General features: G+C 43.7%; 1 protein-coding gene across 3 annotated transcripts in view; it reads right to left on the minus strand.

Annotated features, from left to right (window-relative positions):
- The window catches only part of CERS5 (ceramide synthase 5), a 30,361-nt gene extending 18,757 nt beyond the window's left edge, over window positions 1-11,604 (minus strand). Inside the window, exon 1 of one of the 3 annotated variants that reach the window (XM_046013040.1) lies at window positions 11,207-11,602. In XM_046013040.1, the coding sequence (XP_045868996.1) occupies window positions 11,207-11,583 (377 nt within the window). In that variant the 5' untranslated portion in view covers window positions 11,584-11,602. Of the gene's footprint in view, window positions 1-11,206 lie in introns of all 3 variants that reach the window. The other 2 variants (XM_046013037.1, XM_046013039.1) reach the window with 2 other exon arrangements.
- Window positions 11,605-14,734: the final 3,130 nt, after the last annotated feature.

The following is a 14,734-nucleotide window of genomic DNA, read 5'->3' on the forward strand; positions in this document are numbered from 1 at the left end:
TTTCAAGTGAAAATTAGAATTTTGGAGAACTTATATCCAGCTTTGAGCCTGACAACTTCCCAGTGCTTCATGCGTTCATAGGACTGGTTCTGATGAGATTAATTAATATGATTTTTTAATATTATATAAAGGAATGTACTGACATTTGGGAGATCTGTATAACTCAGTGAACCAGTATTTTTCTTTTTCTTAATTGAAGTACTTTTATTTTATGTACAAAGAGTTAGCATGAAAGTAGGTATCTTAGATATCTGCAGTTAAGGTAGATGACTCATTCAAGAAGTTCACTTAATCCAACTTACTGAAGCCTATATGCTTCACAGACTGATGGAAACAATGGTGGCACATACTGAGGCTGTATTTTCAGATCAGACCACGCTAGTTTGAGCAGATGTGGCAAGCATGAGAACTTTTTTTTTTTTAAGATTTTTATTTATTTAAGAGAGAGCAAGACAGCAGCAGAGGGAGATAGATGGAGGGAGAGAAGCAGGCTCTCCACAGAGTAGGGAGCCTGATGTGGGGCTTGATTCCAAGACCCTAGGATTAGGACCTGAGCTGAAGGCAGATACTTAACCGAGTCACCCAGGTACCCCAGGGAGGAGAACTCTTGCCAGATTTCCTCAGATGACTCCAGTAGAGCTATTAGTAACCCATCTTGCTCTCTTGGATGCAATGAGGCAAAGTGACCAATTCTTGATAGCCATTCAAAATTTAAGACAGACCAATGGATTTTAACATGAATGAAAAGTTCATTGATAGGGTTTCAGATTCCACAATGCAACCAACATTTAAGAAACTACTACTTAGAGACATGTGGGTGGCTCAGTCAGTTAAGCATCTGGCTCCTGGTCTCAGCTCAGGTCTTGATCTTAGGGTTGTGAATTCAAGCCCTACGTTGGGCTCCATGTTGGGTGTGGAGCCCAATTTTTAAAAAAAGAGAAAAGAAACTACTACTTGTGTTGTGGTGTTGTATCAAAGAAAAACTACTTCTCCTTTCCAATGACATATTTGTGTGAGGCCAGCTTTTATTTATATACTTCAACCAAAACAATGTATCACAAGAGATTGAATGCAGAAGTCAGAGAAGAATTCAAAAGAATCCAACTATCTTCTATTAAAACCAGACATGAACGAGATTGTTCTAAATATTTTTGAAAATAATTACTTTTATAAAATGTTATCCACATTAACATGTAACATGGCTTACTATTACTTTTTTTTTTTTAAGATTTTGCTTATTTGAATTTTTTTTTTTTTTAAGATTTTATTTGACAGAGAGAAATTACAAGAGAGGCAGGCAGAGAGAGAGGAAGGGAAGCAGGCTCTCCGCTGAGCAGAGAGCCCGACGCGGGACTCGATCCCAGGACCCTGAGATCATGACCTGAGCCGAAGGCAGCGGCTTAACCCACTGAGCCACCCAGGCGCCCCAGATTTTGCTTATTTGAGAGACCGAGTGAGTGAGAGAGAGCAAGCACACAAGCAGGGGAAGAGGAAGAGGGAGAAACAGCCTCCCCACTAAGCAGGTAGCCTAATGCAGAGCTTGATCCTAGGGCTCCGGGATCATGACCTAAGCCGAAGGCAGATGCCTAACTGAATGAGCCCCCCAGGTGCCCCTATTACTGTTACTCTTAATGAAATAAAAAGTACATTTCTTAAATTTCTCAACTTTTTTTTTTCTTTAGATTTTACTTATTTACTTGTCAGAGAGAGAGAATGAGCACAAGCAGTGGGAGTGGCAGGCAGAGGCAGAAGCAGACTTCCTGCTGAGCAAGGAGCTGGATGCTGGACTGATCCCAGGATCCTGGGATCATGACCTGAGCCGAAGGCAGATGCTTAACTGACTGAGCCACCCAGGTGTCCCTCAACTTTACTTTCAAATATGGAAAAACTAATAGGAATAAGGGATGCTCAATAAATTTTAAGAATGAAAAAGAATGCTGAGAGCAAAAAGTCCCATTCAAAAATTACTAAATTATACTAATACTATTCATTTGTGTGCTGATAACTCCCAACCATACATTATTTTGTATATCCCTTATACATATGCACCCACGTCAGGGTATTTTTCTGAGTAAATTCTTTAATACACACACACACATAAAGATTTTATTTATTTGACAGAGAAAGCCACAGCAAGAGAGGAAATACAAGCAAGGGGAGTGCGAGAGAGAAGCAGGCCTCCTGCCAAGCAGGGAGCCCAACATGGGGCTCAATCTCAGCACCCTGGGACCATGACCCAAGCCAAAGTTAGACCCATAACAACTGGCACACCCAGATGGCCCTATTTTTTATATTTTTTAAAAAAAATTTTTTAAAGATTTTAAAAAAAATTTATTTATTTGACAGACAGAGATCACAAGTAGGCAGAGGAGGCAGGCAGAGAGAGAGGGGAGCAGGCTCCCCGCTGAGCAGAGAGCCCGATGTGGGACTCGATCCCAGGACCCTGGAATCATGACCTGAGCTGAAGGCAGAGGCTTTAACCCACGGAGCCACCCAGGCGCCCCCAAAAGATTTTATTTTTAAGTAATGTCTACGCCCAACATGGGACTTGAACTCACAGACCCAAGATCAAGAGTTGCATGCTCAACCAACTGAGGCAGCCAGGCACCCTTCTGAGTAAATTCTTGAGGACAGAATTTGCTGTCTACCAACACCATGTGCTATACACATGTGTTGTACTTACATGTATATTCTTTGCAGTTTCTTTTGATGACTAATTTTTTTAATTGGCAAGTTTGTTCTTTTTTTTTTTTTTTTAAGATTTTATTTATTTGTCAGAGAGTGTGCACAAGCAGGGGGAGCAGCAGGCAGAGGGAGAAACAGGCTCCCCACGGAGCAGGGAGCCTGATACAGGACTCTATCCTAGGAATCTGGGATCATGACCTGAGCTGAAGGCAGATGCTTAACCGACTGAGCCAACCAGGCATCCCTGCAAATCTGTTCTTAAAGCAGCAGCAGATGAAAAAGAAAAAGACCTCTATGATATATATTACCCTAAACCATGGCAAGGCATGCACTGGGATTAATAGCAGACTATTTTCCCTCCTCCTCCCACTTTCATCAAAGTTATTTTCACTTAGGCCTATAATAGGGCCTTAGAGTATTACGATGACTAATACCTGTGCAATCTGATGTACGTACCAGGCACTATGATGAGAAGAATCAGCATCCTGCTTACATCTAACCTCACTGTAAGGGGCATAAGTCTTGAGATAGTAAGAATTACATACAGTATGCATGTTAAAATGTTTCAGGTAGACACAATTTAAGACTAACTTGTAGTATCACTATATATATATATATATACACACTATATATATATACTATATATATATATATAGTAGCTAGTGAATATTTTACTTGCTGTAGAGCAGCAATTCTCAAAGTGTGGCTAAAGAACAGCTAGTGGTCCCTAAGACTCTCATTGCTAAAGAATTTCTCCCTTTCCAACTACATACACACATTTCTTTCATTACAGATATTTATCTTTTTAATTTTTTATTAATTTTTTTAGGGAGGGGGCGGGACAGGGGACGAGGGAGAAAGAGATCTTAAGCCAGCTCCATGCCCAATGCTTAACCCAGCCCAGAGCCGGGCAAGGTGGGGCGGGGTGTGGGGGTGTGTGGCCTCAATCTCACAACCCTGAGATCATGACCTGGGCCAAAATCAAGAGTCAGATGCTTAACGGACTGCGCCACCCAGGTACCCAATCTTTACACATAATTTATCTTTTTTAAATGGGCAAGTGAGGGGTGCCTGGGTGGCTCAGTGGGTTAAAGCCTCTGCCTTCAGCTCGGGTCATGATCTCAGGGACCTGGGATCGAGTCCCGCATTGGGCTCTCTGCTCAGCCGGGAGCTTGCTTCTCCCTCTCCCTGCCTGCCTCTTTGCCTACTTGTGATCTCTGTCTCTCTGTCAAATAAATAAATAAAATCTTTAAAAAAAAGTAAATGGGCAAGTGACTATACAACTTAATGTATTTGCTTAAAGTAGAAACATACGAATGTGCGAGTGCCAAGAGATGGTAAAGAAAAAGGTTAACAAGAAACTCTTCCTAAGAAGTTTTTACTTCCTTCAGAGTCCAAGAAACAAGTGTTTATTAGTGAGACATTAAGTCTATATTTATGTTAACTATTAAAAGGAAGTGAACCCACCTCTTCCAAACTCCCCTAACAGCCTTATGCATATATTTATTATACTGTATTTTAAACCACTGATTTTCTTATTTTCTTCCTGAGAGCAGAAACCATGACTTACTCACAGTTTTATCCATTGTACATAATTTGACATCTAGCATATACTAAGCTCTCAATAAATAATTGCTGAAGAGAAAAGAAAATGGGTAGGAACTTAATTCTCAAGGAAAGGTGAAGTGTTTCACGGAAATGTGCCCACCTGTCCTCCTGAGTCATCAGATTACCTGCCAGCTCCATGTAGGAGAAGGTCATTGATTTCTGGGGAACCAGTAGAAATTCAAGTTAACCAATTTCAGTATAACTGGAAATGTCCCCAAGAATAATTAAACATAACCACAACCTAATTGGGTTTGAGACCGTCTGTGCTTATTATGTGAGACATCTTACAACTGCTGAGACTACCCAAAAGCCAAAGACTACGAGGAATACTTTTTTTTTTTTAAAGATTTTATTTATTTGAGAGGAGAAAGAGAGAGAGAGAGGACCAGACTCCCCACTGAGAGGCTCGATCCCAGGACCCTGAGCCAAAAGCAGATACTTAACCCACTGAGCCACCCAGGCACCACAGGAATATCATTTTTTTTTAAAGATTTTATTTATTTTATTTGACAGATAGAGATCACAAGTAGGCAGAGAGGTAGGCAGAGAGAGAGGGGGAAGCAGGCTCCCCCTCAAGCAAAGAGCCCGATGCAGGGCTCGATCCCAGGATCATGACCCAAGCCGAAGGCAGAGCCTTTAACCCACTGAGCCACCCAGGGGCCCCTACTGTGATTATTCTTAATGTCTTATCGGAGCTCTGCAGCACCCCATGTATATTTAACTACTCGACAAACTTGTTTGTTTACAGATCAACTACTCAACAAGAGGCCATATGCAGGAACAGAGCAGTTCTTGACTAGACTGCTGATCGCTCACTCAGTAATTACTCAAAATAGCCTATTACATCATTTATATCATTCAGGAAATGATTTACATTTAAAAACCTCCATTTTTGGGTGCCTGGGTGGCTCAGTTGGTTAAGCAACTGCCTTCAGCTCAGGTCATGATCCCGGAGTCCTGGGATCGAGTTCCGAATCAGGCTCTCTGCTCCATGGGGAGTCTGCTTCTCCCTCTGACCTTCTCTTCTCTCTTGCTCTCTTTCACTGTCTCTTTCTCAAATAAATAAATAAAAACTTTGGGGGGAAAAACATTTTTGGGGCGCCTGGGTGGCTCAGTGAGTTAAAGTCTCTGCCTTCGGCTCAGGTCATGATCCCAGAGTCCTGGGATGGAGCCCGCATCAGGCTCTCTGCTCAGCAAGGAGCCTGCTTCCCCTCCTTCTCTCTCTCTGCCTGCCTCTCTGCCTACTTGTGATCTCTGCCTGTCAAATAAATAAATAAAAATCTTTAAATTAGGGGCACCTGGGTGGCTCAGTGGGTTGAGGCCTCTGCCTTCGGCTCAGATCATGATCCCGGGGTGCTGGGATCAAGCCCCGCATTGGGCTCTCTGCTCAGTGGGGAGCCTGCTTTCTCCTCTCCCTCCTTCTCTGCCTGCCTCTCTGCCTACTTGTGATCTCTGTCAGATAAAGAAATAAAAACTTAAAAAAAAAATCTTTAAATTAAAAAAAACAAACAAACCATTTTTACCACAATTTTTAGAAAAACTTGTTGTTTAGAGTAGGGTCTAATATACTTAGGATGGATCACCTTCTTGTCCTAAAAAAAATGAATCAAATGTGAATTTACATTAAAATTCTTTTCACTTATAAATATTTGTTTGAATTGCTTATCAACACTCTTGAGGAGGAATGTAATACACACCACATATATAATTTTAAATTTTCTAACAGCCACATTCAGAAAGGCAAAAAAGAAACAGGTAAAATTAATTGATAATATACTTTGTTTAACCTGATATATCCAAAATGCTATCATATCAATATATAATCAATGTTAAAATTTGAGATATATTACATTCTTTTTTTTTCTGCACAGTCTTCAAAATCTGATGTGTTTTACACTTAGAACACATCTAACTAACACATCACATTTGGACTAGTCACATTAGAAATTCGCAAAAGCTAGTGGCTACTGTACTAAACAGCACAGTTTCAAATAATTCAGAGAGAATTCCTCACATCTAGGAAAACTGTTTTTGTTTCTAGGAAAACTGATTTCAAATTTTGTTGTTACAAGTTATTATGGTTAACTCCTTTTGTAGTAACTTTTTTTTTTTAAGATTTTATTTATTTATTTGAGAGAGAGAGAGAGAGAGAAAATGAGAGGAGAGAGGTCAACAAGAGAAGCAGACTCTCTGCCTAGCAGGGAGCCCGATGTGGGACTCAATCCCTGGACTCAAGGATCATGACCTGAGCTGAAGGCAGTCACTTAACCAACTGAGCCACCCAGGTGCCCTGCAGTAACATTTCAATTAACCTCCCTGAAGATTAAGGTGTGAGTTCAAGCACAAAGAGTCCAAAACTCAGTGAAGGGCAGCTTTCATCTGCCTAAAAATACCTCTGGAGAGGAAGCCAAAAAGAGGTATATCTCCCTTTCCACTCTGTAAGAAGGGTGCAGATTTCATTTGCTTGCCTCTTCTTCATTAATTTCTTCTTAACCCATCTAGGTGACCTTAGTTTTCTGAATCAGGAAGTGGCTAAAGCAAATCTGATGTTTCTTTTATGTGATGAATATATTATCTCTGGGGCTAAATCAGGAACCTGACCTCAAGCATTCCAGTATTCAGAGTTTTCTGCAGAGTCTTAACACCCACTGCACAAAAAGGGTTGGGGAAAGAAGCTTCCCCAGAGAAAGGATGGACACATAAGGCTTCTGACCGTCTGGAGCTTATTAAGAAGTGGATTCTAAGAGAAGGGCAGGACCACGTGACTGACTTTTCCAATCTTGCTCTGCTGGATCTGCAAACCAGATTTGATTCTGTGATTTACAACCCAATAACGCTCAACAGAATACTTTTAGGGATGCAGTGAAAGGGGCAGTCTCCCTTACAGCCTAGTCAGCAGCTTTGTCCATTTTCCCAAAGCCTCTCTACCCTGTCTGGAGGACCCACTAATACTGGGTCACAACGCTGTGACCTAACATGGATCTGGGAGGAGGGCAGCAGGCCTATCAGGGAGAGGAAATAAGTTCTACCTCTACTTAGCGGAAGTGGGGGAAAACAAGAAAGGCAGTATGTAGCAGAGGTAGCAAGGCTTATAAGAGGAAGATGAAATGAATGGTTGAGAAACGTGCACCAAAAAAAAAAAAAAAAAAAGTGTCACTACTCTTGTTGCCAGTTAATGACAGGCCAGCAAGTGAGTCTGTTCAGTCTCCTGTGACAGAGAATGGTATTGAGAAGGCTTGTTACACACTCCAGTGAGGTTGCTTTAGAAGTAACAAGAGAGAAGAGGGGACTGGAAAAATGAATGAGCAGCATGGATAGCTCTCATCTATCTCCTGCATAATTCACAAAATAATCTTCTTCTGGCAACACAAAGCTCCTATTGCAATACCATATTCAAAATAAATGAGACTATATAGCTCTGATGGGTGTCAATATTAAGTCTCAAGTTCCTGCTTGATCCCAAGAAACAAGTGCTCAAGCGACTAGATATTAAGTTTCAAACAATTTATCATGAACTTAGTAGGAAGTTTTAAAAATCATTTATCATGAACTTAGTAGGAAGTTTTAAAAAACACGTGGAAGAGTTTCTTATCCCTGTTTTGATAAAGTACAGGGTAGCATGAATATGTGTATGGGGAGGGGAGGAAGAAAAAATGTGTAGAAAGGTGCACAACATGCATGTATAGTATGATGAAATTTAACCAGAAACAAAAGAATTTTAGTTTTGCCTTTCTCAGCTAAGCCAAACATCTATTTCAGGCTGAGTACTAGATTCTGGTCACTCCTCGGGCATCTGTGTAGATGAGGATAGACCCTTCTTAAACATTCAATAAATATTTACTGACCACATGCTATTCCTGAGGCATTTTGTAAGGTGCAGCCCACCAGAATACAACCACTCACCAGAGGCCCACAAAGGAAAACCTCCATTCTTTGGTAGGTAATAATCTCCTACCTGCAGTTCTTCAGCAAAATAGTTAACTAGATACAAACACTTTACTTATTATGGTCAGGCGCCTTTTTAAGTCATCCCTATCAGATGTAGTTCTCCAGGGAATGTGAGAACTTAAAAAAAAAAAAAAAAAAGCTCAGTGTGGTTAATAAAAGGATGAGAAAGTAAGACCAAACTGTAAATGCTATGTTTATTCTTTGGGAGATTTTTTTTAAAGTTTATTTTTTAATAATTTCAACACCCAACTTGGGGCTTGAACTCACCACCCCGAGATTAAGAGTCACATGTTCTTCTTACTGAGACAACCAAGCACCCCTATTCTTGGGGAGATTCTTTTTTTTTTTTTTTTTTTTAAGATTTTTATTTCTTTGTCAGAGGGACAGAGAGAGAAAGAGCACAAGCAGAGGGAGAAGCAGGCTCCTCACGGAGCAAGGAGCCTGACATGGGACTCGATCTAGGACCCTGGGATCATGATCTGAGCCAAAGCCACTTAACCAACTGAGCCACCCAGGTGTCCCTCTTTGGGAGATTCTTAAAAGAGCACAAATAGTAATAATTTATTGAAGGGCATAGTGTAAGACTCATTAAAATATGCAGAACAATTTGAAAAAAAAAAGTCTTCAAGTCAAATACATTATATTAAATAACCAAGAATAAGATGAGCATGGGTTTGTTCTCCGAATCTTAGAATATTGGAAGAGGGGGTTAAACCTTGAGGCTTAGGAAAATGATCTGGATCTTAGTTCCCCAATGAGTATGAAACCTCTGAAAAGCTGTGGGATGTTTCTAAGCCTTAGCTTACTATCTATAAAAAAAAGCCTGGAGTTTTAGCTCTTACAGTCTATGACTACTACATGAATCACTTCTAGAAACCGATTTGAGAAATGAGAAAATGTAGGAAAGACAATTAATTGTACCAATATTTCCAATACATCTGTTACTATACTCTAAGAGTGGATTCTACTACTTTTATGGAAGGCCAGTGTAGCAAGAGAGGAACTGATAATCCTGCAGTCAATTCTACTGCTTAGTAGGTTTTATAAAAAGAAACAAAATAGCAAGACTGCTTCTAGGGTTAAACTTTCCTAAGGTCAATCATGGGATGAACAAGATGCCTGACCTTACTAGCCAAGGAATATCATACTAGAATGCTTTCAGCTCAGTATCCCCATCTACCCTTATTCCCTGGACACTGGAGCACCATAGAAACATTCAGATAGAATTCCCACAGGTAAAGGATCCTTTCCAGTGGCTCTGCCAGGGATATATAAGTCTTCACAGGCGTCTGAGGGAACTCTTTGGAAATCTGAAGATACATGCAAGTTTATATGAAATGGGTATTTATAAGCAACAAGCTATTTCCTCTTACCACTGACATGACGAAATTTCCATGTTGGCATATATAAAAAGCAGAGGATCTCTTCCTAGGACAATTAAATTTTTTCTGTCCTGAACTGTGTATTTTCCTTTTTAGTCATTACATTCTTTCTCTTTTTTCAGCCCTCATACACAGTTGCCAAGGTGGAGAGTATCTGGAACTAGGTCATTCCTAAGAGGGATAAGTGGTTTTTGCCCCTACACCAGGAATATTTAATACAATGACTATACTTTTAAAATGGCAACAGTAAGTTCCCAAGGACCCAGTAAAAGCATTTAGATCTTTCAGTTTCATTTGCTTCAGTTAAAAGCATCTTCATTTTTGTACGTGAATGTCTGACAGAGTGCTTTGGTAACAATACACAAACACTAGGAATAAATGGATGAATGACAAGCTGGCTACATATAAAAAATATCAAAGATTAGATAGTAGGCAGTTTTGAAAAGTAATCCAAAACACATAACATTAATTTTTCAGAGAGTAAAAGATCATTTGCAATATACTTCAGTCCTAGAAAGGGCATTTCTGCTCTGCATAAGGGCCAAATGAACAACAGATGTCAAAAATGCCATCTTCATTACCTGAGACCTATGCGGAAAGAAGTCTCCTTTCCTGGAGTCTGAGTAGGTTTGATCAAAATCACCCACAGCTGTTAAGTCCACATTATAAAATCAAATCAAGTCCTCTGGGAACATTTTATCTTAGCAGATACTAATCACTCAGTCAAAGAAAAGTGAAATCACTTTTACCAAGAACACAAGGTCAGGAAAAGAATGCTGTGATTCTGCTAAACTCAGAAGCTGCCTCAATACAGATGTCCTCTTTTAAGCCCTCCGGCTCTCATCCTTTCAAAATGACCACTCCTCCTTCCATCTCAGGCCTCCAAGGCCTGTTCTGCAACTAATCTGACACCTTTCCATACGTTGGAAGCCTCAGGCTCCACCACGCCTTCTCCCTACCAGATTTCTACTCTCTTGCGGACTCTGGCAGCATTTTGAGGGGAGGGGGGAGTGAGAATATATACATATAATTTTTTTCTCTCTCTCTCACACACACGTCCATGAACGGACAGACAAAGGCTTGGGGCCTAACCCTGTTGCCCTCAACTCTCAAGAGTCCAACCTTGCTCTTGGAAGGGCTGGCTCTGCGTTAACCCTTGAGCTTCCACAGCCCCAACAGTGCTGGTTCCCGTGGCCCTTTCCTGTTTCTCGCTTCGGCTCTTCGGGCTCTCGGCCGCAGCTCACACACAATCTGCTTCCCGTCAGTAGAATTCTTGGATGCTGGGAGCAGGCCTAGAAGACCCCCCAGGCGACCTCCGGGATCGGAGATGGAGAGGCCCCAGCGTCCCTCCACCGACTCCGGCTCTTTCACCGTTCACGCCCCAAACTCGGTCTTTACCTAGACTCCGCGCCCACCTCAGCCACCCTCCAAGCATCCCGCGCGGCGGCCCAGGCTTTCTCAGCCCCCTGCTTCCGGGCTTTCCCTGCACTTCTGCTTCCGGTGCTCGGCCTCTCCCCCGAGCCGGCCCCACGGGCCCGCGCCCCGGCCCCGGCCCTCCGCGCCGCTCGCTCGCGGACTCTCACCGCTCGAAGAGCAGCCGCACGGAGAATATGCCCGCCGCCACTGGGAATGCCGAGAGGACGTGCCGCGCCCGCGGGTAGCCGTAGCCGTCGCCCGGCCCCTCAAGGTCGGCCCAGCTCACGTTCTGAGGCAGCCAGAAGCGTTCGCTCCACAGCCAGCCCCACAGCAGGCCCAGGGCTCCAGCCGCCGCTGTCGCCATCTTACGCCCGCCCCGCGGCCACCGCCGCCACAGCTTCAGCTGCAGCCTCAGCCAACGGAACCCGCGAGGAGGCGGCCCCGAGGCGGGGCCCGACCGACTGCCACCCCGTTCCGGCCCCTTCTCGTCCCCGGCAAGTCTCAGCCCGCCTCCTCCATTGGGCCGGGCCTCTACACCGCCCATCTCGGCTCCACACCCTCCCACCTCCCTGACTGCGGCCCCTGGGGCCGCCTCTCCTCAGGACCCCGCCCCCGGCCTGGCCACGCCTCACTTCCCCGCCCCGCCTCCATCCCATCCCCAGGGCCTTGAGCTCTGGCCCCGCCCATTTTTGCCACGGGTTTCGGCCACTTTCCCCCTTCTTTTCTGTCTTCCAGCCACAGCCACACCCCTATTTCAGGCCTAGCTCCCTGAAGGGGACGCTCCTCCGTCTCAGCCCACACTTTCCAAAGGCTGTTCCCGCTTTAAGGCAGGCCATACCTACATCTCTGCCCCCAGCCCCAGTCACTGGGGCCTACCTCTTCTCAGATTCGCTTAAACTCTGCCCACCTGTAGCGTTTCGTGCTCCCAACTTCTTACCTTCCTTCGTGTCTTTCCATGGTCTCAATTCCCTTTCCCTGTTTTATCTCTTAAAATGGACTTTTGAGGGCGCCTGGGTGGCTCAGTTGTTTAAGCTGCTGCCTTCGACTCAGGTCATGATCTCAGGGTCCTGGGATCGAGTCCCGCATCCGGCTCTCTGCTCGGCAGGGAGCCTGCTTCCCTCTCACTCTCTCTGCCTGCCTCTCTGCCTACTTGTGATCTCTCTCTGTCATAAATAAAAAAAATAATAAAATCTTTAAAAAAAAAAAAAAAAGGACTTTTGAGGGGCGCCTGGGTGGCTCAGTGGGTTGGAGCCTCTGCCTTCTGCTCGGGTCGTGGTCTCAGGGTCTTGGGATCGAGCCCCGCATCGGGCTCTCTGCTCCGCAGGGAGCCTGCTTCCTCCTCTCTCTGCCTGCCTCTCTGCCTAGTTGTGATTTCGATTTCTCTCTGTCAGATAGATAAAATACTTTTAAAAAAAATGGACTTTTGAAAATCCTTTTATTTTTCTCATGGGTAAAAGGAAATGGAAGATATCCAAAGGATATTATCCAAAGAATAACACAAAGGAAAAAAATAAATAAATGATGGCCAATATTTAAGGAGGCTGACTGTGCCAGGTACTGAACATTTTACACCAGTTATTTAACGCCATCGTCCTATGAAGTAAGTATTTACTGTTTTATCGATGGGTAAATTGAGGTCCAGAGAGGTTAAGCAGCTTTCCCAAGGTTAGATAGAATCGTGTAGACCTGGGCTTCCCATCTACAGGGTTTTTAGACTCTGGAACCCTGAGCCCTTGTCTTATAAACCTTCTTAATATTAGGTTTCCACATTAAATATTTAACTCTTTTGTGGATCTACATAAACAGGAAGGGCAGCCATAAACAAGAAGACTTCAAAAAGCTAAAATTCAAAATTGTCCCTCAACTGCTGGAGATTCCTGAATCCTGAGTGCAGTCTGTTTAAACCCTAAACCCAGCTGCTAGGTTAATTACCACAGGCTAAATAGAATGATCTGAAAAGAAGATTAAAAGAACTGAATCTCTAAAAGAACTGAATCTCTACCTCTTGTTCAAGGACAGATAAAGTAACTTTGTAACTAGTAAGGCATGCTTACACCAGAAGTTAGAGTTTCAAGGGGAGAGGAAGAAGGTGGGGGGAAGACAAGGGAACCATCCTAAAGCTGACTAGGTTTGCTTTAGCTTAGTGGTTCTCAAACTTGGGTTACCACAGCTTTGATATTAGCTTGTCCCATCTCTCACATGGAGAGTTTGCTAAAAGTTTTCTGGACCCCACCCACAGAAATTCTGATTCAGGAGGTGAGTCAGGGTGGGGCCTATGATTTATATTTCTCATTTCTCACATCCAAGTACTAACCAGGCCCGACCCTGCTTAGCTTCTGAGATCAGACGGGATTAGGTGCGTTCAGGGTTGTACGGCTGCAGACTATATTTCTCATTTCTAATAAACTCATAGGCAATGCCACTGCAGCTGGTCTGAGAACCACTGCCTGGAGCCATTTTTGTCTTAACGCAGCCATAGTTTACTGGTAACTACCCTCTATTCAAGGTGCATTTTAAAAAGGTAAACTTGGGGCACCTGGGTGGCTCAGTCGGTTAAGCGTCTGTCTTTGACTCAGGTTGTGATCCCAGGTTCCTGGAAAGGAGCCCCACATCAGGCTCCCTGCTTTGCAGGAGGCCTGCTTCCCCCTCTCCCTCTGCCGGCTGCTCCCCCTGCTTGTGCGCACTCTGTCAAATAAATAAATCTTAAAATAGGAAACTCTCCTTGATCCCATGGGATTTCAAATCAGAGCCCCAAGGAACAAAGAACATACCAATTTGGCATGCAGGAACTAGCACACAGTGATCTTGGTCTCAAGGTCTATCCCCCCAAAACCACATTTTTTTTTTTAAAGATTTTATTTTATTTATTTGACAGAGAGAGAGATCACAAGCAGGCAGAGAGGCAGGCAGAGAGAGAGGAGGAAGCAGGTTCCTGGGGAGCAGAGAGCCCGACGCGGGGCTCGATCCCAGGACTCTGAGATCATGACCTGAGCCGAAGGCAGCGGCCTAATCCACTGAGCCACCCAGGCGCCCCCCCAAAACCACATTTTTACCATTTCTCAACCTCTTGGCTGTTAGAAAATATATAGTTGATGAAATATGTAATGAGAGCAAACTTTGTACAGCTTTCACCTTGTTCAGTAGTGATCCAACAAGCAAACTAGTGGAAGGAACTAAGTTGGCTCCATAGTAGTCATGAAGAGTCTCCTTAACCATCTCAGGCCCCAAGCTGGCTCCTTATCTTGCTTCACCAACAGAAAAGCACATCATCTTGTTGCCACCACTGACATACAAAGCCCAAACAAATTGCCTTCAGAGAGCTAAACACTTGGTTTGGCTACAGGTGCTTTTGTTTTCTAAAGAATGTTTAATATTATCTGGTCATTCTCTCTTTTTTAAAAAGATTCTATTTATTTGACAGAGAAAGAGCACAAGAAGGGGGAGTGGCAGGCAGAGGAAGAGGGAGAAGCAGCCTTCCCATTGTGGGGGGCAGGGGGGCAACAATGTGCGGCTCCATCCCAGGACTCTGGAATCATGACCTGAGCTGAAGGCAGACACTTAACAGACTGAGCCACCCAGGCACCCCTCTGGTCATTCTCTTGATAAGAACAACCTTTTAGGGGCACCTGGGTGGCTCAGTGGGCTAAAGCCTCTGCCTTCGGCTCAGGTCAAGATGCCAGGGTCCTGGGATTGAG

Source organism: Meles meles, chromosome 7 (assembly GCF_922984935.1).
Source record: "Meles meles chromosome 7, mMelMel3.1 paternal haplotype, whole genome shotgun sequence".
NCBI lineage: Eukaryota > Metazoa > Chordata > Mammalia > Carnivora > Mustelidae > Meles > Meles meles.